This window comes from Primulina tabacum, chromosome 11 (assembly GCF_025594145.1).
Source record: "Primulina tabacum isolate GXHZ01 chromosome 11, ASM2559414v2, whole genome shotgun sequence".
Classification (NCBI taxonomy): Eukaryota; Viridiplantae; Streptophyta; class Magnoliopsida; order Lamiales; family Gesneriaceae; genus Primulina; species Primulina tabacum.
In genome coordinates this window covers 38,863,492-38,889,363 of record NC_134560.1, presented here as the reverse complement: position 1 = coordinate 38,889,363, position 25,872 = coordinate 38,863,492, and the positions used below count along the sequence as shown (strand labels likewise).

The 25,872-nt window shown below is 35.2% G+C and overlaps 1 protein-coding gene, 1 non-coding gene and 1 pseudogene across 2 annotated transcripts; 1 reads left to right on the top strand and 2 right to left on the bottom strand.

Moving 5' to 3' along the window:
• The first annotated feature begins 856 nt into the window (after positions 1–856).
• LOC142519070 (uncharacterized) lies at positions 857–3,496 on the top strand (annotated as a pseudogene).
• A 428-nt stretch (positions 3,497–3,924) lies between these two features.
• Positions 3,925–7,567, bottom strand: LOC142519069 (gamma-glutamyl peptidase 5-like). The gene is made up of 4 exons (XM_075621963.1): positions 7,200–7,567; positions 4,734–4,883; positions 4,489–4,656; positions 3,925–4,209 (listed from the first exon to the last, which is right to left on the bottom strand). The coding sequence occupies exons 1-4, from the start codon at positions 7,506–7,508 to the stop codon at positions 4,108–4,110; spliced, it is 729 nt and encodes a 242-aa protein (XP_075478078.1). The 5' UTR covers positions 7,509–7,567; the 3' UTR covers positions 3,925–4,107.
• Positions 7,568–25,311: 17,744 nt separating this feature from the next.
• On the bottom strand, positions 25,312–25,416 carry LOC142519988 (small nucleolar RNA R71). The gene has a single exon (XR_012813868.1). It is a non-coding gene; the product is annotated as a small nucleolar RNA R71 (small nucleolar RNA).
• Positions 25,417–25,872: the final 456 nt, after the last annotated feature.

Genomic DNA, 25,872 nt, shown 5'->3' with positions numbered 1-25,872 from the left:
TAAAAAAAATAAATTATAGTTTTTTAAAATAAAATAGCTATATGTACAAAATAGGCTTTTTTTCAGACCCCATGTTTTTTAGTCTAAAAATAAAATCAAATATATTGTAATTTATTGATTGCGTAAGTTTAATTTGAGACGAAAGTTTCAATTATCGACAAAAAAAATCTTCTTTATGAGCTTCGTATGTGTGATTTACGTGTTATTATATCTATTCGAGCTTACACGTGATTTACAGATTATTATATTTTACATATCTCGATTTATATAATGCATATATAAAAGGTAAGGGCAGAATCTCACCCAATGTGATTCGTAATAAAAACTAGTACATCGACGCACGCATTGCGTGCTTGTATAATATTTTTTATAATTCATTTGATTTATATTTAAATGAGGATTAAAATATAATTATAAAAAATAATGAAGAATTACACTGTTATTTTGATATATAAATTAAAAAATAAAAGAATAAAAAAATGACCTCAATAAGAATTGAACTTATAACATAAACCTCAAGAAACAATGACTCTATCCGCTGTACTACATATAACTCGCATTAAAATTTTAACATTATATTAATATATATAATTATTAAAACAGATCATGACATCAAAGTTAGTTACTCTATGTGTCTCAGACTTAATAAAACAACATAGAAGAATAGATAAATAAATAAATAAAAATCATATAGAACCTTCCCGAATGTGCGAGGAGATATGCCGTGTTTGACAAGTTACACCAAGCAAGAGTACTAACCAACAACAGTGCGGCACGTCACAATTGGAAAAAAATCTCTCGCTCCTCGTCCATAATTGTTCGTGTGTATATATCTATATAAGGAGGTTTCGTGACCGCCAATCCTCATTTTCTGTCCTAGGTTTTCTACGTCGTTTGCTGGAAATCAAACATGCCTAGCCGTAGGTCCGGTGGTAAGTCGGTTGCTGAATTTCTTCATTTTTTTAGTGAAATTATGCTATATTGGTTTGGAATTTGCTAGGATTTATTTCCACCAAGGATTTTTTTAGTTTTCGTTTCCTGCTGCATTATAGTACGTGTTTATCTTCTTCTTTTTTATGTATATAGAATTTTTCAGGCTTGAGTTGGATTTACAGTCTTAAGTGCTAGAGATGTTATGTAATCTTTGTTTGTGAAATGCCAATTTTTCTCGTACTAAGTTTCTGTTTTGTTGTGGCGCTTTAGATGCGTTCGGTTTGATTAATTTTTTTAAAACTAAATATTGATATTGGAGAATTGCGACTGCGGCTTCTCTGGAAGCTCGACTGACTTTGTTGTCATTTTTTCTTCACTGGGATCATTCTGCTTGCATGTGTTCAATCTTTAAGGAAGAACATTCTTAGCCTATTGTATAGTTATTACTTATTAGAGGCGTGTGGCCTGCTAAGATGTGTAGTGCGGAGCATAGGTGCAGCGCCGTAGACATGGAACACCCTTTATCAGAATCTAAATATATACTATTGGTCATTAACGGATGACCAAAAACACCACTTCTTTTAATCCAATAAAAATTATTTTAAGGACCTATTTTATTAAATTTTAAAATAATTAAATGGTTTTTTAATCATAATCAATAAAAATATAATGTGTTGTTAACTTTACAAACTATTGACCTGAAATAAGTCATATGTTCAGCAACCCATATGTAGAAATGAATTATCATCATCATATATTTTATCTTGGATTCAAAGTATTTATGCTCAGTGCGTGCTTAAAAGATTCCTTCATAACTTTAAAGTGCATGAAAGCTTATACTTTATGGCCAAATTGCACACTTTGTTGGAGGGGCTGTGCATTGGTTGTGACTGGGCACAAATGCTGAGCCTCGCTATAGCTTGAGCCTATGCGGTACATGCATTACGAGCACACGCTTTATGGGCTACTAATGACTGTAGTTTGTTGTATGCTTACTTTCCTCTGTTGTCTTGGAATCTTGAAGTTTTTTTAATATGGAGTCTTGAAGCTTTTAATTATTTATTTATTTATTTATTTGTAAGCAAACAAGTTGCTGAAGTAATGCTTTGTATTTGTGACTTTACAATTGGGTTTCAAATGTTAAAGTTGAAATGTAGCAATTATGGATTCTCGATTCGTTATCTGATGTTATGTGTGAATGGCTTCTCACAGGAAGATATGCACGTCGACGAGCTCCTCGCTCTGCAGCTGGATGGAATCCCCCGCCTCAACCAGGTATCTATGTGTTGCGATTTAATGAAATTTACTCGCTCTCCTCACGACTAAAAGAACTGAATTATTGTTGAGCATGTCAAGTTCTTGTTGCCCAACCTCAAGGTTGTGCATATTTATTTGGACTCGGAGGTAATAATATAGCTTGTCATATGCACAGTAAATCATGCTCCTCCCCCGGCCCCCCTCCAAAGCAGCTCTGGTGGATCTATGCTTGGAAACATTGGGTCAACCATCGGCCAAGGTACTTGGAAATTATCTGAAGTTTAGACATATGATCTGAATACTCTTGGAATCGGAAGAGAGAGACGACATTCTATCTTTTTCACTTTCTACTTTCTTTCTATCTGTGTAGGAATTTGATTTGGAACCGCAAGTGCAGTTGCTCACAGAGCTGTGGATGCTGTTATGGGTCCTCGTACAATTCAACACGAGACAGTTCTCTTGAAAGCTGCTACTGCTGAACCAGCACCAATCTCAGCTAGTTTGGGTGGTTCTGATGCTTGTAGTGTGCATTCCAAGGCATTCCAAGATGTGAGTACAATGAGGAACTTTATTTTAGTGTATTAACGAGCCCGTGACGTTTATAAAAGTTGGAATGGCTAGTAGCTTGATTATAAAACCTTCACATGGTGTTCCATCCACTTATTGGAAACATATCATCCTAACTTGTTAGAAAAAGTCAATATTTCCTCTCAAAAGATCTCTCTTTGCTTGGACAGTATCTGAAATAGATATTGCAAAGTGTTTTTGAATTTATGTCTGGATTGTTAAAAGCTATTGCTAAATCTCGTGTTAGATTGATGATAGCTAAACCAAATCTTAATTTGTTGGACTCGATGTTCTCCGAGCTTTAATAATTCTCTATGTTTCTTTTCCTTCGGTTGATGAATGTGTAGATGACGATCTGTGCTTACCTTGTCATTTAAAAGAAAGTTCTCCTGATGATGAGTGCAAGTGTGTGACATCTCTCTTTTCTTTTCCAGTGTCTGAATAGCTATGGAAATGACATCAGCAAGTGTCAGTTCTACATGGATATGCTGGCTGAATGCAGGAGAAACTCTGGTTCTGTGATGGGTTCTTAAGTGTATCGCTCCCCCTCGGATTCATCATTGATGCCTGAATTGCTATATTTATTGCTATGAATCTATTGTGACGAATTTTCCATCACTTGGTATTGAACTTTGACATAACTCGACCTAAATAATGCTTTGAGAGCAAACCTGGTGGAATCAAATTTATCTTGCAATTGGTTATTCAGTTTCGTCTTGCCTTCAAATTTGTTGGCTATATATCTTGTCTTCAAATTTATATATCTGCAACTTGTCTAATTTATGTTTAGCTTTTGATAGGGTAAGAGTCACGATTTTTTTATTCTCCGCAAATTAAATTTTTTAAAAAAAAACCCTCACATTTTGCTAGTTTCATGATAAATATGGAGACATTTCGTGAAACGATATTATAAAAGCCTATCTAATACTATTATATTTACTTTGAAAGGTCGCGGTCTTGTAGCAAATTTGGTCATATGATATCACACTGAACTTCTCGTGATATGATCTCATAAAAGCCTACCAAAGCTATTATATTTATTTTGAAAGGTTGCGGACTTGTAGCAAATTTGGTCAGATAATAACAGAACCGGACGCTTGGCTGGGGGGGTTCGAGCATCACATGCATCATCTATAAGAATTTGAATAAAACCAGAAGAAAGAGACATTTAATGGAACATAATTATTAAATTGATTAGCCCAATTTAAGCAAATACAATGCTTCATTTTGATGACATCCGACGATGTCTTTAATTTAACTCAATTCCCCAGATGTTAATGGGAGCCTCAACTAGTCAATTCTCTTGCCAAATTGCCCCATCTATTTACATTTACAACTCTTGGGTTCCTATCACAATCTTCCTTTAAGGAAGCTTAGGCATACTTTCTTCCACGCCTCCCTGTCTGGTTCACCAGCATGTAACCTAGACTTGGCCTCTTCAACAAGAGCCTCCTGTACATTTACCAGTGAATAAATTGTTAGAATGAAAGCCCCGAAAAATATAAGTAAAGTTTACCGCGGTCTGTTGAAGCCAACTTTTAATGTCCCGTCTCATAATAGGCTTCACATTTTCACGAGGGATCCAAACTATAAACATATATATTAGATGGGGAAACCTTTCTCATTAGTCATTCCGTGTCAGAACATCGATACACCGATATCAAGAACCGGCTAAATATACTGCCTTAAATCGATCACTCTTCTTTAAATTTTATGGATATAATCAAGTACCTCGATGAGCTTGTGATTGAGAAGGCGATCAATTATGTGTAAAACGATGTCTTTAGTGTACTCCGGATGGCCTTGGATTCCCATAATGTGATTGCCATACCTAAACATCTCAACTCCGGTCTTGTTTGACCAAGCTAGGATCTCAGCTTTTGGAGGGATTTCCCATACCTGGATAATCCCACGTTAATTACAATTTGTACAAAGTTGATCAGAATAATGAAGCGGTAAGTTTTCTTGATCCAAACCTCATCCCTATGGAACTCAATGATAGAGAGGGAAGCAGGGATTTTCAGAGAAGTGAATAGTTGAGATGGCAAGAACTCAATTTCCCTAATACCAATGTCCCATCCTGTGGTCGCTCGGCCCGTCTTTCCACCAAGTGCTCGTCCCAAAATCTAATAATACAGAAGAAAAAATCCATTACATGTATATACAAAAACATGTCGTGACAAAGCAAGCTTAAGGTTTGATTTGGATATCATCAAATTCTTGAATTTCCATGATGGAAAATTATGTTTACTAATATCTACTACTAAAAATGAAAATAAGTATACTAATTTACTATAATATTGTGTTCTTTAAAGAGTTGTAAAGGCATAGCAATTATACTCAACGCAGACCCCACAAAATTTAGAAGTCAAAAATTCAAGAAAATTATTGTGACTTATTTAAAATCATTTGGACCATTTGACATTTTATGGGACGGACACCCTTATATGGCCACTATGAAAACCATAATTGCAATTCACACGAAACAAGTCAAATCCTACTGCGAGTGATGTGCAACTCTACATAAAGATTTCTTGAGCTTAAAGGAAACTAATTTATAAACGTTTTGATGAAAAAAAATAAAATAAGATGTGAATTCATTTTTTAAAGCAATCAAACTCAACATTTAAACTTTCTTTCCTAGGTATGCCGGCAAAAAATAAAACCTATAATACTATTTTGTTCGAGATATATGTTCATCGATATTTACGGCATGAAGCACTGACACACAAAAAATTTCTTTCCATGTTATTTTTAATTAACATTTTATAAATATATAATCTTAACTAAAGATTAAAATCGTCCCGTACACGCAAGCACAATTGCTAGTTAGGATAATTATCTAGGAAGTCATCTTAGTGGCTGAATTAAAAAAATCTAGAACAACTTCAAATATAAAAGCACAGACGGCCGGATACATTTTTATCCCATATGTATCTCAGAAAAGCATGATCAATTATAAAAACATTAAAAGGTTTTGCAAACGATCTCCGAGCTGGACACGAGAGTAATAACTTAGTTCCTTTTGGTATCGGAACTTACATCATCAAGACTAAACAATAATTTAACGGTAAAATATAGAGAAAAATGTGAAAAGATAACGTGAAAGATGTGTAACAAGTTTCTTGTTTTATACTGCCTTTTGAAACCAAACAAAACTTATCCAAGGGAATATTCAGAATCTTGGCATCAATTATGCCACCAAAGACATTACTAGCTGCTTTGAAATAAATTTTGAATAATTTGGTTGAATTTGATATATGTTTGTTAATTCATAAGAAGCAACTCTAGGCTTTCTAAAAGAACTTAATGCAAAAATGTCCAAATCCAAATCATATACAAGTACACAACTCCATCTCAGAAACCAAACATAAAAGTTTTTGAAATTTTCTATTTATGAAAAAGTTCAACATTTAGAACTATAAAGTAATCTGAGTTGGGTGCTTAGTGTGACCTTTCCAACCTCCAACCACTACGAGTCGACAAATTCTAGCCTTTAATTAAAATTTTAGGACACAATTAGGTTTCCATGAAAATGTGACATCTACATTTGCAATTCAAATTATATTTTAATTAAAGATAGGCCCGTAAAGTTGACTTTCTTTTATATGAAAAAAAAAGGGTTTAAACTTGGCATTACATCTACATTTATTTAGTAGCTAGAAAATCAATTCCCCACTAATCAAATAAATTTAGCGAGGCCGCGTCGCGGCAACAGAATGGCAATGTGGAGAGCAAGGCTATGTTTTCTACGTTAATTTCATAATAAAATCCGGAGTGATTGATAAGTTTATACACCAATTATTTCAAAAAAAGCATAATTATTATAGAGAATGTAATGAAAATCTTGCAATATATACGATTTAAATCCATAAATTTATTATTGTCGTAGTTTCAAAATATCTAGTAGAAATATTTTTTCAAAGAACAATCTTACAAATTTTCTGAATATAAAAAAAAGTGGAGAATGAGTGAGAACTAAGCGAAGACACGTGCAACTGACATGAACCTGAAAAGAAAGGACAGCCGTGCAAAAACAAACACGAACTGCAAGAAACGTCGAACTTTAACAATATCGAAAACCAAAAATTCATTATTAATTCATGTTGAATTTTTCTATAACATTTTTTTAAAAAAAAAATTTATAAGAATATTACTAACGTTATGCAAGTAAAATATATTTTAATGATCACAAATTTGAGATGGATGAGTGGACCTCATTTAGCATAAATCTAATCTAAATATGAAGCTCAAAAAAAAAATTTCAATTAAAATTAGTAACAAAAAAATTTCTCAGTGATTAGGGGATACTCAAAACTCTACTAGTTGGCGCGCAAAAACAAGAGGCAAGTAGGAAGGCAGAAAATGCGCCGAACTCTGAGCTGTCAATGGAAGGCAACGAAAAAAAGCAGAAATAAATAAATTAATTAAAAAATAACAACCTGGTGGCCGAAACAAATCCCGAGGACCTTCTTCTTCATGGCGTCCAATTTATTCAGCAGAATCACGAGTTTGCAGATCCAGATGTCGCTCCCGTGCGCGTCATTGCAACTTCCGGTGATCACGAAGCCTTCGTACTCGCCGATATCATCGTCCGTCGGGAACTCGCCCTTGGCCACCCTGAACAGGTCCCACACCTCTCCCTCTTCCCGCAGCATTCTCACGAAAACCCCGTAATAACCGCCGTACACCTTCTTCACGTAGTCTGAATCGTCCGCGCACAGAAGGACGGCGAACTTCCGGCCTCCCATTTCCCTCTCCTCTCTCTGTATCTATCTATATATATATATATATATATATATATATATATATATGTTAGTATGTATTAATGTATATGTAGAGAGAGAAATGGGGGATCGTGGGGGAAGAGGAGAGAGGGGATCCTGTTGAAATTTGGTTGGAACGAACTTAAACGACGACAGCCGCTTTCTTATAAAGGGCCCTGCGTGAGTAAATTTACGCTTCTGTCCTTCAAGGTCAATTGACTGAATAGAGCAAGATTGGTGGTGAAATGTTTTCGGGGCAAAGAAGGGGTTGATTATATTTAGATGCTCTCTCCTATGATTAAAGTAACCATAATCAGAACTATTCTTGGGTTAATGACACAATAAAATCTGCATCTTCGGTAGATGGATGTAAAAACTGTCTTTCTTCGTAGTTATTTAGAGGAAAAAATTTACATGCAACAACTATAGGGTTTTGATATAAAAAAAAAAAGAAAAAATGGTGTGTAAGCTTCAAAAGAATATGTATGTCTTCAAACAGACGCCTAGACTGTGATATAAAAAGTTTGACATTGTTTTGAATTTTCTGAGATGGTATGCAGATCATTGTTGTCACATAAAAATGTTTGATAACTTTTATATCGTTTTACTACTCTATGTAAGCCGGAGATTGACAAGCTGAAAAAGAAAATGTGCGAAGAGTTTGCGATGAAGGATTTGGGTTATGTAAAACAAACCACCAAGATGATAATTATTAATGACAAAAAGGTCCTAAAGTTGTCTCAAGGATAAATCGGAAGATGATTGCTTAAATATAACAACAAAGACGTCAATCAATACATAATAAAATTGTTTATGAATAGATTTGATTTCTATGTGTGGTTTTAGGTGAAAATCGAAATTTCACAAAGATATAATGCAGTTAGATCTAATTAAATTCAAGTATGAATAATTAGGTTGTTATATTTAAATGGGCTTATTAAATCGGGGAATCGTTTAATAAATAAAATAGGGTATTTCACCGTGATTGTAAAAAAATTTAATAATAATTAGATTTTAACACGTGCCAACATAGTCTGCTTGATAGAGTTTTTCCTAGCCGAAATCATTTAGTTTATTATTATTTGACCTAGTCTGCTTGCTGTAGTTTTTCCCAACTGAAATTGTCGGTCAAATTTTTGGCATCGTCGCCGGTGACTAATTAATTTAATATTAAAATAAATTGCTTGCTTGAAACTAGTTTTTTTTTTTTTGAAAAAAAACATTGATTTATTTATTTATTTTTTAACTTATTTTTAATTGAGTTTTGGCAATTTGTGGTCACATGTTTAACATAGATTACGACAGTGCGATTCACTTGTGGAATGATATGACAAATTTCTACTACCACTAACATTGTGATCCTTCACTTCAGAGTTGGAGTTGCCAATATCATCCAGGTCAATTCTACTGCCCAAATTCTGAGAACCAATCTTTTGAACATAAAAAAACATTGTAGTGCACATTTGGATGAAATTGCGACCTAGTTGGAAAACATGGTGAATAATCAAACAGAAATAAATAAGAAGTTTTTAGAAATTCATGCAAACTCTATGTGTTTTCTGGATGAGAAAATTGATGTAGAACCCGTAAATTAGACTACGTATAAGCCATGCATAATTCTAGTATTTTAAATTAAAATGATTTTATTGCTTGAGTATTTAAATTCTTCCTTTAAATTTAATTATTTTATGCAGTAGTTTAACTATTGTCTTTTCAGTTAATTAAGTGAGGCCGGACTGGAGTTGGAGTTTTGAGATAAAATTTAATATTAAGAAAACATTCCCAGAATTTATTTTAGCTAACTAATAAGTTAATTTAAGTTAAAAGAAGGTTTAAGGAATTATTTAAGTAACTTGAGGTAAGTATGAAATAAGTTCATTTAGGTTCCATAATTAATGTGTTAATTCACTAAATTATTTAAAGGATATGTAAGGCTCTAAAGGTTTAAAATACACTAACTAAGCAATATTTCCCCTCCACTTAATACCATGATTCGGCCACCTCATAGATGACTTAGCAATTCTTTGACAACTCACCACCTTTGACCCTTTCCTTATTATTTCTTGGCATGATAATCCTTTCACTTTTAATCACCATTAATTATTAATACTAAATCATTATCCTAGCCTTGAGATGACATGATGAATCGGTCATTGCACCTCCTATATCCCTCCAAGAATATTTGATATCAAACCATTTCAAATTCAAAAGGGAGCAAGACTTGGTCATGCCATTTGAATCCCTTTTATATTGCAACTCCCCTCCATCTCTCCTAACCATCATCCCCCCTCCTCACCACCGAAATTCAGAGAGGATTCAGAGCTAAAATCGTGAGCCTAATGGCAAGAACAAGAGAGAAATCGATTAGAAGCAAGAACAAGAAGAACACTCCGTCTCCTCCGCGCCGCGTCGTCATATTCGTTCGTTTTATTTTCAAAACGAAACCAAGGCATGTATATGTTTTTATTTGCTCTTCAATCAAGCCATATTAGTATTTTAAACAACATACTCATGATTTTATTCAAGCAAAAACCGAAATTTTTCCATGCTATTTTCGAAACATGAAGTGCAGATTTCTTCGGCCCTCTTGTTCTTCACGGTTTACTTGTTTCTTTGAGTACAGGTGATTGGCTCGTGTCCAGGCTCCCAAGGCTGCATCTAGACATGTACTAGGACATGTTAGGATCATATTGGTCCATTCTTTCAAGCCCCATAACCGATGGAAACCAGAAATTACAGCAACTCCCCAAACATGTCCCATTTGCATTCGATTTTCTTGATTGCTGTCAAAGATTGAAGAATCTGATCTTGGCTGCCCTAAGGGCTATATCCATGGTTAGAACATCTCCTGGTCATGTCTAATACGTGACAAAGTCGCCCTTTTGAGGCTTGGTCCATGGTGGAATCGGTTTTTAACCAAAACAAACAAGAATAGCCCCTCGGCCCCTTTCCCCTTATTGCATGTAATGTTTCGGTTTTGTGGAGTGGTGTGGATCTTGGTTGCCCTCTGGCCCTTAGCCACGGTTCATACCATATCTCTTGATGTCTAGATTGTGCCATGGTCAATCAAATGACCACTGGAACGACACGAGACAGCAAGCGAAGCAATACAGCTCACGCACGAAAGGGTGCTCTCGGGTGGGACTTCTCGGCTGGTTTCATGGTGTGGTTCGAATTGTGGCTGGCCTAGGGCTCTTAGCCATGGTTCAAATCATTCCTTAGGGCGTTGGTAAGAGGCTCTGGTTGGTGGTTCAAGCCCCAATGGCCGGTAGTCTCGAAAACGACGCAAGTAATCAAAGGCGCTGCTGCTGTATTTTGACAGCAAGTGACGTCGCGGTTCAGAGGCGTGTTCCGGGTTCTTGGTTGGCTTTTAGCCTATGGCCTTGTACTGGACAGTGCCTCATCGAGTTAGAAAGGTCATGTTTTTGGCCGTTTGTGATTCGGATCATTTTAGAGGGCGTACGAGAAATTACGGTGCGATGTGCCAAATTGACTCTCGAAAGAGCGTTTCATGTTTTGGCCTCCATTCACCAAAATTTCGGGCCTTATCATTTTAGGAGCATTATTTCATCATTTTAAGTGTATTTTAATCATGAATAAATGATGGTTTGGTGTTGGTTTGGGTTAGCACGGAGTCATGATTAAATACAAAGTCGTTGGGTGTAATTGTCTCGTTTTTGGATTCAATTACAAAGTTTGGTCAAGAAAATCATTTGCATATTTTTCATGTTAAATTTAGGTCGCAGCGAGCTTGGGAACGATCCAATCCATGTGGTAAAATAATACAGGATATTTAATTATGTCATTTAATTATATTACGTGCATAAAAATATAAAATATTCATTTTTTAGATTTATGCGATATTGCTTGTGGCCATTTCACTATCATGGGATTATTGTATCACCCGATGGTCACTTACCGGTTCAGTTCAGTTCCACCTAGTCTACTGTGGTATTAGTCTGATCAGACAAACATTACTTCACCCGGTGGTCACTTACCGGTCAGTTCAGTTCAGTTCAGTGCAGGGGCCACTTGCGTAGACCATAATCTCACCAGAAAATTATTACATGCTATTTCATTACTAGGCTCCAAGGAGCAAACATTTTCACTATAATTTTCAGTTCAGTTATGCATGTAGTATAATTAATCATGACACGATATTTTACGCTATGCCTCATGACATGATATTTTTACTCCCATGAAATTTTATTATATTACTTACTCGTTATTTACGATATATGCATGCTGAGTCTTTAGACTCACTAGACTTGATTGTTGTAGGTACTGATGAGGTCGAGACCGAGGGCGGGGACCAGTGAGCTAGCTTGGGTCGGCAGTAGTGGAATCCGAGGACCTCATTTACAGCATTTACCATTTTTATGCTTAAACATTTTTATCAGTTGTTGGATTACTTTAACTTGTTATTTTGCGAACAATAATTTCTTCCGCTGCTATTTTGAACATTAAACTTGATTTATCAGTTTATTTTGTGAATGAGGCATTTTAATTATTTTAAAAAGAAAATTTTAAATTTTTCCGCAAATTTTCAAACATGAATTTTCGGGCCATTATAATTGAGCTTTTTATGCAACAAGTGTCTAAGATCCACCAAGAGAATGAAGCGATTTTTGCCCATCAATTAGTGACCAATCATGTGTGGTTATAAATTAAAACTCAAATAAATAAAGTTGGAAGAATGATTCAAATCATGCAGAAACTTCACCTGATTCTAATCTTCTACAAGTAATTGAGCTGGATAAAGAATAATTTTTTGAGGAATCTCAATGTGAAGATGGACCAACGATGAAGTTGGAGGATGAAGAGGGACACGAGATAAAGGATTTGAACTCATTTATGGTCCTAACACATATTCCACCAGCAAATCTTTTATTTCCACCAACTCTGCAATGTTACATCATCTACGAGGTTCATCCTGAATTAGATTGTTTTTCCCTGTTAGTTAGTTCATGTCGAGTGTTGGTGGAACGACGAGATTACAATGTCAATATTATGTCAAGCTTGAGGGCAGACATAAACAAATCTCATACGTAATAATGTAATATACTTACTATGGGCGGAAACTGCTCTTTGATGATTGTTTTTCCATGGTCAAGCTATAGACAATAAATTTAGCGCTTACTGGGAGACAATTGTGTTCTTTTTTGCTTATACTTTTGAAGTGTTTTTCATTCTATTATTTTATTTTATTTTATAGGTGTTGAATTCTCAGCAATAGTTTGGCTTGTATCCCAAGGAATTTTCAACATAAAGGATTATCACTTAAGGATTTCTGGCACAATCATTCCCAAGGATCATTCAAGACTACGACAATGTTAGAGAATTGTTTTTACTTTTTTTTTCTCGTTTTATTTTATTACTGCATGACATTGAGGACAATGTCAATCTTTAAAATGTGGAGGGATTGATTGTTTTGTTTCACATCACAACACTTCAAATGTTCTTTAATGTTTAATCCTCGAGCATGAAAGTTTTTTTCTGGCTATTCTTTGAGACACTACACTTGAGATTACATGATATACTAATAGACTTGTTGGATTTTGTTGTCACTCAAGAGATTGTGTCTTGTCTATAATTGATTGAGATGAATTATAGTTGTTCTCATATGGATTTTATCACATTTCTTTGGCATGTTACAATTTGCAATGAAGTAGCCCTTCTTCCCACAGTTAAAAACGCTTGATTATGATCAGTTTGATCATTTTTACAATAATAATTAAATTTGGATTGATTTTTTATCATAAAATTTTCAAATTTCTTGACAAATAAAAACATAATATCATTGTTTATCTGATCGGCAAATTTTATGCTGGAAGATTATTCACAGGCGGTTGGAGTGAGAGTTGTGGCGGCTAGGGCTTTTGTGGGTTGAGGAGTGGAAGGCTCATCTTCTGTCTAGATCCCTAGCTCGAATTTATATGCTCTTAAATTTGCAAATAGATAATGCAACTCAAGTTAGTTGATATCCTTGGACTTTCTCATTATCATCGTCTTTACATCTCATTACCTTCAAGGCAAGTTCAAGTTAAAGCATTTTTTTCTAAGTGAAATAAGTTCAATTATATGTTAAATCGCTTATCAAACTCATTTAAGAATTTGGTGGGCTTCAGATTTGCATTGTCAAATTTTTGAATTACCACGGTCAGTTTGTTCTTCTTTATTTGATTATTTTCCTCGTGAAGTTGGGTAAACTTTTCTCAAATTTATTTGGCAGTACAACAAGTCTTGATCTTGCTAAACATGTTCTTGTCAAAGTTCTTTTAGATAATGTTTTTGGTCACGTTGTCTAGATTAACTTTCTTTTTATCCTCAGGGGTCCACTCTGACTGATATTTTTCTACAAATTGTGGTGCACCTTCTAAAATAATTATTATATTGGCTTTGAGGATCTTCATCGGGTTTTCCATGATGAAATACCAAATGTCATTATCTTATGTGGCTACATGTGCCTGTATACGTATTTTTCAATTTTCATATTCTTTTTGAAAAACATATAAATTTTTTTAAATGATTTCATTTGAATATGTGAATATCAGAGTTCAAGAAAATTTCTCACTAATACCGCTTGTTGGGATAAAAAAAAGTTTAAAGGAAATTATTAAACTCTTATAATTTTTTTTTACAAAAATTGAGCTTGCTTTAACATTTAGTACCTGTTAAAATCATTTCTTGAACGCCTAAACTTAATTGGATCACTGAAATAAATTTGAGTGTGGAAACAGTTTGGTTAGACTAATGATGTACTATATTTAATGCAAGGAATCAATCAACACATCGGCTAGATAAATAAAGGCTGAATTAAGTGTGTAATTTAAATAGATAATATTTTGTGGATGTTCGAAGATAACAACTCATATGTCACCCCTTCTTCCACTTAGGAAAGAATTCAATAAAAGACTTTGATATATGTAGGGATGTAATCGAGTCGAACCGAGCCGAACTCTTGAATGTTTGAGCTTGGTTTGTTTATAATCGAGCCGAGCTCGAGCCGAGCTCGAGCTTTATTTAACGAATATATGCATGGCTCACGAGCTTATTCAAGCCTTTATCGAGCCTAAACAAGCTTAATAAATATGAATTATACATTTAAATTTTCATTAAAGTAATTAAAAATAAATTATATATTTAAATAAAAATATATTATTCTTATTAAAATTTGTAATTTTATTATAATAAATAAATTTAATAGATTTTTCTATATATTTCATAAATAATATGCAAAATTAATAAATCAAATATTAAAAATATTATTTTTTCATCTAAAAGATTACTCATGAACTTACCAACGAACATGTTCACGAGCTAACGAGCCGAATACTGTAAAGTTTGAGTTTGATTTGTTTATCTTAACGAGCCTCATTAAACGAGCTCAAACGAGCTTTTATCGAATCGAGCTTCGAATAGCTCACGAACGGTTTGATTCGTTTACATCCCTAGATATATGCAGTATTTATACAAATTCACTTCGACTAGGATTTGTCATATTGCCTAATTTGAAATTCTTAATACTAAATCAACAGAACTAGTTCTGGCTTGTTTAAGAACCATCTTTTCATTAAAAAAAAAAAAACTTTCCAATGAAAAGCTTTGAACTGCCAGAGTTAGTCGGGTAGCACAAGTTGATCATTAATATGAACAAATAGGTGTGTGCTAGTTGAGCGGCTTGATATATGAACAATTAGTGTGCTCGTGATCTTGTATAATACTGATTGTAAAAGTTTGAATCTTGTATTCGTCTTGTTGTTATGTGTGTTTGAAATTTTGAATCTGCATATTTATACCCAAAGTTTTTCAATGGTCGGAAACGTTTCAATGGTCATATGTATTATTTCCCAATATATTGGTATTGTCAACTTCTCTTCATCGTAGATTGCATTTAATGTTTCTTTGCTTTTTACCGCTTAAGCTCTTTTAGCTTCTAAAAAGTTGATAAACTTTTGACATTTAGGAAACATTATGTCAATTAGGACTTGGTAGGATACTGTTATTTATATTTTATCTGATAGCATTGAACAACTTGAATTGTTATATCCATCTTGATCGGCTAATATATGGCCGGCTGGAGTGTGGTTAGAGTTTGAATGGTATGACTCCGAACACTTCTTTGATAAAACATTCCGGTGAGAGAAAAATTCAATAGATGATCTTTTGATGATGTCTACAGCTCAAACTGCCGATAGAACTATAAGTGGTTTGACTTGTCCAGCAGCTAGAGTCCTGTAATTATATGAGAATGATAACTGAACCATCAACAACAACTCGATGTTATTTTTCCATTGCCAAAACTTAAGTTAACTTAAACTTAACAATGTACATGGCAAATGGTTATATATATATATATATCAAGAAACAGATTATTCCCGCAATTTATCAAGCAATAACTAAAAGAATGAGAAGAAGAATTTATAGTGGTTCGGACCATAAATCAGTCCTACGTCCACTTGATCAAGGATCAATCCACTAACCACGACTGAGATCAAGGAGTTTTAAAGTGATTCACTCAAGTTTTTCCTTATCAATTTTATTGAGATTACAAGAAACGAAAAATAACCAGACGAGAGAAAATTTCTCTTCAATCAATATGAATGGTCGCACAACTCTCACAGCTTCAGTTATTATTCCAACTGAACAACCAGCAACCACCTTGAATGATTTTAGTTATGAAGACGATCTCTTTCCTTCAATGTAATGGGCTATTTTATATTCCAGGCCTCATTCCCATTTGATCCAACAACAAGTGATAAGTCTCCCAACAGAATAAGCTGGCCCACCGGACTTTACTGATGATAAAGTCTAAACCACAAATCTCCACCTTGGTTTAGCCTGGTGATCCTTGATCAGTTCCTCTGTTTCTTCAGATCCTTGATATACTTCCAACATTGATCAATCTCAGACAATGTCGGAACTTGGCACTCTTGACTGGTTTTGTCAATATGTCAGCTGGATTCTCATCCTTAGAGATTTTCTTCATCTCAAATTTACCTTCTTCAACTAAGTTTCTGATGAAATGTGATCTCACGTCAATATGCTTTGAGCGTTCATGATGTATAGGATTTCTGGTCAAGTGCAAGGCACTTTGGCTGTCACTAAATAGAGTTACCTCTACCTTATCACTGATCAACTCTCCAATCAATCCTTTCAACCATAAGGCTTCTTTTGCGGCTTCGGTAATAGCGATATACCCAGCCTCTGTAGTCGACAAAGCAACAATGGATTGAAGTGTTGATTTCCAGCTTATCAAATTTCCATACAACATGAACGTATAACCAGAAATGGATCTTCTTCTGTCAAGATCCCCTGCATAGTCAGCATCTACGTATCCCACCAACAAATTTCCAGTTGTGATTTGTTCTTCACCATACACCAAGCCTTGATATACTGATCCTTTAAGATATCTCATCACCCACTTCACAGCCTCCCAATGCATCTTTCCAGGTTTTGACATAAATCTGCTAACTACACATGAAGCATGAGCAAGATCAGGTCTTGTGCAGACCATGGTGTACATGAGACTTCCTGTAGCATTGGAATATGGAATTCTCATCATATATTCGTGCTTATCTAGTGTTTTTGGACATTGGTCACCCGAAAATCTGAAATGAGTTGCCAAAGGAGTTGTGACTTCCTTTGACCTATCCATTCGAAACCTTTCAAGCACTTTCTGTATGTATTCACTTTGTGATAAGTACATCTTCTTGTTGTGTCTATCCCTCTGAATTTGAATGCCTAAAATTTTCTTCGCAGGCCCTAAGTCCTTCATTTCAAACTCATTCGACAGTTGCTCTTTTAGTTTCTGAATTTCATTCATATCTTTACAAACCATCAGCATGTCATCGACATAAAGTAGTATGAACACTTTGCATCCCCTCGATGTCTTCTTAAAATAAACGCAACTGTCATATTTGCTTCTGGTGAAATAATTCTCAATCATGAAGTGGTCAAATCGCTTATACCATTGTCGAGGGGATTGCTTTAATCCATAGAAAGATCTCTTGAGTAAGCATACCCTTTCTTCCATTCCTGGTGTCTCATGACCTTTTGTTCCAACTCCAAATCTTGTGAGGTTACCAGGGAAAGTAGGATCCTTATCGAGGTGTGTTTTACAACCGGAGAGAAGATTTCATTAAAATCAACTCCTTCCCTTTGGGTGAACCCCCTTGCCACCAGCCTTGCCTTGAATCTTGACTTTTCCACACCAGGAATTCCTTCCTTCTTCTTAAAGATCCACCTACAGCTGACTAACTTTTGTCCCTTTGGCAATTCCACAAATTTCCACGTTTGGTTTTTGTGCAGGGAGATTAACTCTTCCTCCATGGCAGATTTCCAATTTTCCCTATCTGGACACCTTATTGCTTCTTCATAGGTTCTTGGTTCATCTCCACAGATATCCTCAGCTACATTAAGGGCATATGCTATCAAATCAGCATAGCCAAACCTTGCTGGAGGTCTTATCTCTCTCCTTTCTCGATCCCTCACCTTTGTTAACCTCAATTTTCTGTTTATTTTGGTCAGCTTGATTTGTCTGCTCAGAGCCTGACGAAGATTCCATAGACTCCACCTTAGGACAAATGTCAGTTCTTTCATTCCTTGGCAATGTAGTGAGCTCATTTGTGGAATGATCTTGTAGGAGATCTTTTTCATTGAATGTAATATCCCTACTTATCACACACTTACCAGAGACTCCATCCGGCATCCATACTCTATAACCTTTTACCCCATCAGGGTAGCCTAAGAAAATCACTTTCTTTGCCCTTGGTTTTAGCTTTCCTTCACTCACATGTATATATGCAGTGGATCCAAAAATTTTCAAGTGATCATAGGTGACTGCTTTTCCAGACCAGACTTCCATGGGTGTTTTCATATCTAAGGCAGTAGAGGGACACCGGTTGATTAGATAGGCTGCAGTATTAACAGCTTCTCCTAGAAATTCATTGGTAACTTGGCACTAGACAGCATGCATCTCACTCTCTCCAGTAGGGTTCTATTCATGCGTTCAGCCAATCCATTCTGTTGAGGGGTATACCTCACTGTAAGTTGTCTAGCAATTCCATGCTTCTTACATAATTCATTGAATTTCTTTTCCACAAACTCTAATCCATTATCAGTCCTCAGTCTTTTAATTTTCTTGCCTGTCTGATTTTCCACCAGTGCCTTCCATTCAATGAACTTCTGTATTGCCTCATTCTTCTGCTTCATAGTATAAAGCCATACTCTCCTTGAGAATTCATCAATAAATGTGATGAAATACTTGGCACCTCCATGTGTAAATGTTTTGGAAGGCCCCCAAACATCAGAGTGTATGTAATCTAAGGTAGCTTTTGTCCTATGTACAGCCTTAGAAAACTTAACTCTTGTTTGCTTCCCAAAGACACAATGTTCACAGAAATCCAAGTTACCGAGTTTGTCTTTTCCCAACACTCTTTGCTTGTCTAATTCATGGAGCCCTCGTTCAGTCACATGACCCAACCTTAGGTGCCAAAGCTTTATCTTATTGCTTGTATCCCTAGCTATGAGGGCCATGTTATCTGTACAGGTCTTCCCTACAAGCATATACAAGCCATTTGTTATACTTCCCCTCATGATAACCAGAGCGCCTTTGGTTACTGTGAGAACTCCATCTTTTGCATTGAAGCAGTAGCCAAGTTTGTCCAAAGTTCCAAGAGAAATCAGGTTTCTTTTAAGGCCAGGAATGTATCTAACTTCAGAGAGAGTTTTAATGGATCCGTCAGCAACTTTTAGTTTTATGGATCCTACTCCTTCTATCTTGCAAGACACATAATTTCCCATGAGAACCTGACCACCATCTATTCTGGTGAAATCATAAAACCATTCTTTGTGTGGGCTCATATGAAAAGAGCACCCGGAGTCCAGAATCCATTCACTTTTAGTTCTGTCAGTGGTAACTAGGAGTACATCTGCACTTTCATATCCATCTTGAACTGCAGCCACATCTCCTGTATCAGTCTCTTTGTCCTTTTATCTCTTGTTCAATTCAGGGCAGTCTCTTTTAAAGTGAAACGTCTACTTGTTTTAAAATGCGGAACTATTTTTTTTTTTTTGAGCTCTCATTTTAAAAATTAACATTTAAAATGATCATATTTATTTATCAATGAAAATATCACAGTTAAAAATAACCAACATCGACGTAAACGTAAATGAGTAAAAATCATGAAAATCCTCTACGTAAATAAAATGTTTAACTCCTCTCCAAAAACCATCACTCAAAATGCGGAAAAACGCGCGGTCCTCGGGTTATGTCACCTCACCAAGACTTCCTACTCAGAGTTCAGCACCTCCTGTCTCCTGCTCAAAATGCTCACCTGCATCACACACGCCTAGTGAGTTTAAAGACTCAACACACCTGTACCAGTAATAACAAGTACATATACGTAGCACACACCAGTGAAAAATAGCATAATCAACATACACTTCATGAGCTTAAAAACATGAACATAAGCGTGTCGTGTAAAATGGTAACGTGTCAAAACATGTCTCATCATGTTATCATATCGTATACGTAATTGTGACCTGTCAAAACATGGTAATAGCATGTATCATCGTATCAGCATATACGTGTTAAAATCTTAATTTGAATTCCGTTCATTAGCTGTGACTTTCGTATCATCATGTCATCATGTCAATCGATGGATCCATCTACGTGTAACCGCGGTACCCGGCGGCGAGGGTCATCAGCGACGGCATTACCCGCCCACTGAGCCCGGGCCTTACATGTCATCGTGTTAGTCACAACTAATTCACTTCCTTCAGAACGTGTCATCATTTTCATCACTTAAATAAAAGCATGCATATACATAATTTTTTCATTTAAACCAAGCATGCACCGTATTTATCATAATTGCGTAAAAATTTTAAACATGATGCATAAACATTTAAAATATCATAAATTTGTGCTCAGGGCGCTGCCAGGACCAAAACCTCACTCAGGATGCAAAATGACCATTTTGCCCCTATCAACCCAAAAATTATCGTTTCACCCCTGGACCTCTAAATATGACCCGAAGCTTACCAAACTCCTTACAATATCCCAATACATATTTAAAAGTATTCCTAGACGTAATACCCGAGCCAAAATCAGAACTTAACCGATTCGTTTTAAAACTTGGACCGGGGTCCCGGTTTTAACCTGAATCGACTCGAAATTAAACCAAAACTTTCTCAACTTTTTACCACACCTACTAGGCACTTAAGAGTCCTAAACACCAGCAATTCCAGCCCCTAAACTCACGAGACAAACCTCTAACAGTTGCTGGAAACTTGCTGAAAAATCGCAACTTCCCTACTCCAAACCCGAAATGACCCCATCGCATCTTAGCGCTTCCCTGCTCGCACCAGCTCGCACCAGCCACAACCCAACCTAGTAGGGACCAAGACAAGACCCTAATGGACCTACCAGACCCACGCCCCAGGCCCCATGCAAGCCGCTAACCTCTATGAACCGTGAATCACCAAGGATCTCCTACCGCGGCTAACCCATCTCGCCCTTGCTCGGTTGTTCGTTCCCTCCTTTCCAGCGTGGCTCGAGCCATTCCAGACCCTGATTCAGACCCACCAGGGTCTGGTCCAGGGCTGGAGAAGGCCCTCGCTCAGCTGGCGTGGCAGAAAGAAGGACCGAACCCCTGCACTAACCTCCCGATCTGCACAGCCCTTAACGCTTCCAACCAAACCCAATCACTTCCCATTCCAGCGCCTACGCCTCACACTCCCGCTCTGTACAGAATCTTGCAGCCTCATACAACAGCCCCTTGCACCACATAACAGAAATCGTGAGTAGCAATTAAGAGAAATGCATGGCAAAAGATGAAAAACTGAAAATAATTCTTCCTACTCAAGGACCGATCAAATAGTTTCACACATCAGGTATATATATACGTGAATGATGCAGCAAAAGGGATACAAAGCATGCCTTAAATGATGCACACACGCGAGGGACCCGAGATGATGGCTGGAGGAAATTCTTTGCAAGAACAAATGGAAAACCGATGGGGCCTCTAGCTATAATTGATGAAAACGAGAGGGAGATGGTGCTCTGAATGGGGTGTCAGCTGGTACAAAGTTTAGGTTTAGGGTAAATGGTGTTTAAGGGTTAATTATATAGATAAAATATTAGTTAATGGGCCTAAATTGTTTAATTAAAGATTAAAAAGATAATTAAGCCCTATAAACTCAAAAGTAGGCCCATTAAGCCCAAACCCACTCCCAAAAAAATATTTCGTGTTGAAAATATTAGCCGAACCCTTAAAAAGTCTCCCGAATCGATAAAGTTTGCATACTGTTGAAAATAAAGTCATGCGGGTAAAAATACCCAATAAAATCTCATTTTCGAAAAATACACTTAAAAACGCTTTAAATTAATTTATAAAAATAATTCGTGTAATAAAAATAATTTTCCTGAAAATTCTCCGGTCTCCGATCCTCGTTCAAACGTGAAATGCATCTATAAACCCTAATGCGTGAACTTTTAAAATTTCATGAATTAAATCATATCATGCATGAATTATGCATAGAATGCATAAAATAATTTAAATCCATAATTTAAATAAAAATCCTAGATTGCATGAAGTTTAAATAAACAATGTGTTAAAACACAATTAACGAAATAAACATGCATTTAAATCTTTAAAACAATTTAATAAAATAACAAAGAAATTTAATAACTTGCATGAATGTGGTTTACATAGACCATGAAATTTTCGGGACGTTACAACCTACCCCCCTTAAATTGAATTTCGTCCCCGAAATTCGCTTATCCTTGATAATCAAAAAGTTTAGATTATTAATTCTAATATCCTAATAATCCACACTTCCGCTGCGCTATTCTGATAAAATAAGTGTTAAGATGTCCTTACATCTATCTCCTCAATCATAATTAAATTGGCCTACCAAAATCCTTGTTCGTGGATCGCAACTTAAATCAAATTATGGTGACTTAGTTCTATTTTCTATGTCCTCAAATTTATGACTTTCTCGTAATTCATCATACTAGAAATGGATGTCCAAATTTATTTCACCTTATTTTTTATATACTATACCCATAATGTCCAGTGTCCTATTACATTAGCATTTAGGCAGTTCAACTTACGAAACCTTAGCACCAATATTTACAGATCAACTCCTATCCTCGTTAATACGCTTAAATGTTAAACTTTATCTCAACCTCATAATAATATTAGGCTAAGATTCTTGAATCGAATCTTTATCTTACGGCACCAACCTTAGGCAACTTAACTATTTACAAGTGTATCCCAATTATTAAATTGTTGCAAATCTTAAATTCAAGTAACGTTAATCCATAAAACCCAAGATAGACAATATCGATCTTCTACCTTAATAATAAAACCATTCTAGTATCAATTACATGCTTAAACTATTTCTTTCCCAATTATAATATAGTTGAGGCCTAAGACCCTTGAACTTTCCTCATACGAATATCGCATTCTTAATGCTTCATTGATTCTAGCGTATAAAACTTAATAAGTTATCCTATGGTAGCTTTAGATTAACTCTAATAAATCAAATTCGCTTATAGCCTCTAGAGTTCTAGAATCCCCATATCACGATTTTAGATTTCTTACTCGGTAAAAATCTTAATTTTTGTTCATTGGTAATCTATGCTGAACACCACTAATTCCTTTTTGTTGTTATTTCACCCAAAATTTCCATATGAACACGTATCCCATAAATTTGAAATTCAAACTTACGCAACCCTAATAATTTTGGATAACACAATTCCAATACACAAATCTACTTAATTCCAAGTTTCTTAATGGCTTTCAAAATTTCCTCAAGACTAGGTGTCTACCTCACCTCTTACACGCGTCTATCAAATAACCTAACCATAAATCATACCCAACTTTCTAGAAAAATTAAATTCCAACAAAGGTATAATTTTAACTGTTAATGTCATGACTAAAGCTTACGACACATCAAACTTGAGTTCCCAAAAATAAGTTAACTTATTGTCTAATCTTATAACTTAACTAATTGATCAGCTTTATCTTAAATTGTCATCACTCTAAATTCTTAACTTGCCACAGCATTAATTCACTAGCGCTTAACCTTTCAAACCCAAATGTTGATTTTTCCTACAATGTCCTTGCTTATCATTCCTTATAACATTATAACTCAAATGTCTAAAGGTTCTAAATATCCTTCAAGCCTAAATCACTGGCAATTCCTATCGTTTAAACCATTCATTTATCTCTTATTGCTAAATTAGTCTCCAAATTCCTTAGAATTGCAACATTAATTTTTATTTTCCTCAAAAATTATCCAATTTATTCTTAATTCCAAAAATTCCACAATCGGCCACAAGTTCTTGGCATTCCTAATTCCATTTCATAGGTTTCACGTATCATAAGGTTCAATAGCCTTAAGTTTATTAAACCCAAAATTAATTCTATTAACCAGTCTTACATTTCCATGAATATTTAAAATCCCAAGTGTTTCTTAGAAGTTCGAATTTAATCCTCAAAAATTTCGAGATTTGCAATTTGGCCCTTATTGTTCTCGAAAATTACATTTTTGGCCCTACAATTCTTCGAAATTTGCATTTTTGTCCCCATAACATTATCGGTTTTTTTCCTCTTTAAACCTTAAAATTCTCAAAACTCAGAATTAAATCCCAAAATTCGGTAAATTCGAAAATAGTACCTTAGAAATATATTTTTGCACATAAGCCTCAAATTATTGGTTATTACAATTAAATCCTTAAGATTCTTAATTCATGAAATTCAATCCTTAAATCCAACTAGGTAGAGCATGCGTCCTAAATAAATTCTACGTTTTTATATTTCCAAAGATCGTCGTAGTCTTCAAATCATTAATCCTTACAAGGAATCCTAAAAAAATAACTCGGCTAGCAACCACGAACCATCAGTAATTTCCTAGAAATTTTACAAGTCCCAAAAGCATTCATAATTTTTAAGTTTAATTTATGACCTACAAGTAGAATATCAGTACTACTAACCAAAAATTAGTATAATCAAATCATTTCCAACTTCTCCTAACGCCCAATAGCAAAATTCTTATTCTTGTCCAATTCCACCACAAAGCCAGCATGCATGAAAATCATATAATTTCTCATTTCATGTCGTAACATGCATAAAAATTTTAAAGTATCTAATCTCAAAACATAACGACAGATAAATGTCCCGTAAAATGTATATCATGTAAACATGCAGTTGATAGCATTAAAAACATTTAAATCATAAAAACTTACAGACTTGAGGCTTGAAGACTGAGCGGCAGAAGCTGGCGGTGGCACAACCCTATACAGGACCCTTTGCTCTGATACCAACTGAAACGTCTACTCGTTTTAAAATGCGGAACTATTTTTTTTTTTTTTTGAGCTCTCATTTTAAAAATTAACATTTAAAATGATCATATTTATTTATCAATGAAAATATCACAGTTAAAAATAACCAACATCGACGTAAACGTAAATGAGTAAAAATCATGAAAATCCTCTACGTAAATAAAATGTTTAACTCATCTCCAAAAACCATCACTCAAATTTGGAAGAACTGCAGTAGATGACCCAAACACGCACATCGCGGATTTTCTTGAAATTTGCGATACATTTAAATTCAATGGAGTTTCTGATGATGCTGTTAGATTGCGTTTGTTTCCTTTCTCTTTACGTGATAAAGCTAAAGAATGGTTAAATTGTTTGCCTGTAGGTTCGATCACTACATGGGAAGATATGGCGAAAGCATTTCTCATTAAATACTTTCCTCCATCAAAGACCATGAAGCTGTGGGCAGACATTACAACATTTGCTCAATTCGATCAGGAGTCTTTATATGAGGCATGGGAACGCTTCAAGGATCTACTACGAAGATGTCCACATCTACTTTCAAAGAGTAAAGTTTTGCAAATATCGATCGATTTTAAGCAGTGAAATTCTTGAAATATATGAATGTGTGCTGCCATTTTTCCCCACGAAATTAGACTTGTTATGTATAGAATTTATATGGCGCAGAGTGACATAATTGTCTCCGAAGAAACATGAGAACGAAAAAAATCTCTAACTAGTAAGATATGATCTCACAAATAAAGTCAATCATGCTTGTATTTAGAAAAAAAAATTATTATTTTTGACATAAAAAATAATATATTTCGTTAGTGACCGAAATAAGAGTAGGTCTCTTGTAAGACGGTCTCACAAATCTTTATCTGTGAGACGTGTCAACCCTACCGATATTCACAATAAAAAGTAATACACTTAGCATAAAAAGTAAGAGTAAGTCTCTTGTGAGACGGTCTCACGAATCTTATCTGTGAGACGATTCAATCTACTGATATTCACAAT

Coding starts and splice junctions, on each gene's coding strand:
- LOC142519069 (XM_075621963.1), bottom strand. CDS start 7,508: ATGGGAGGCCGGAAGTTCGCCGTCCTTCTGTGCGCGGACGATTCAGAC. Junction 4,657..4,733: donor TTGAGTTCCATAGGGATGAG/GTTTGGATCAAG, acceptor GGGATTATCCAG/GTATGGGAAATCCCTCCAAA. Junction 4,210..4,488: donor TCAATCACAAGCTCATCGAG/GTACTTGATTAT, acceptor GTAAATGTACAG/GAGGCTCTTGTTGAAGAGGC.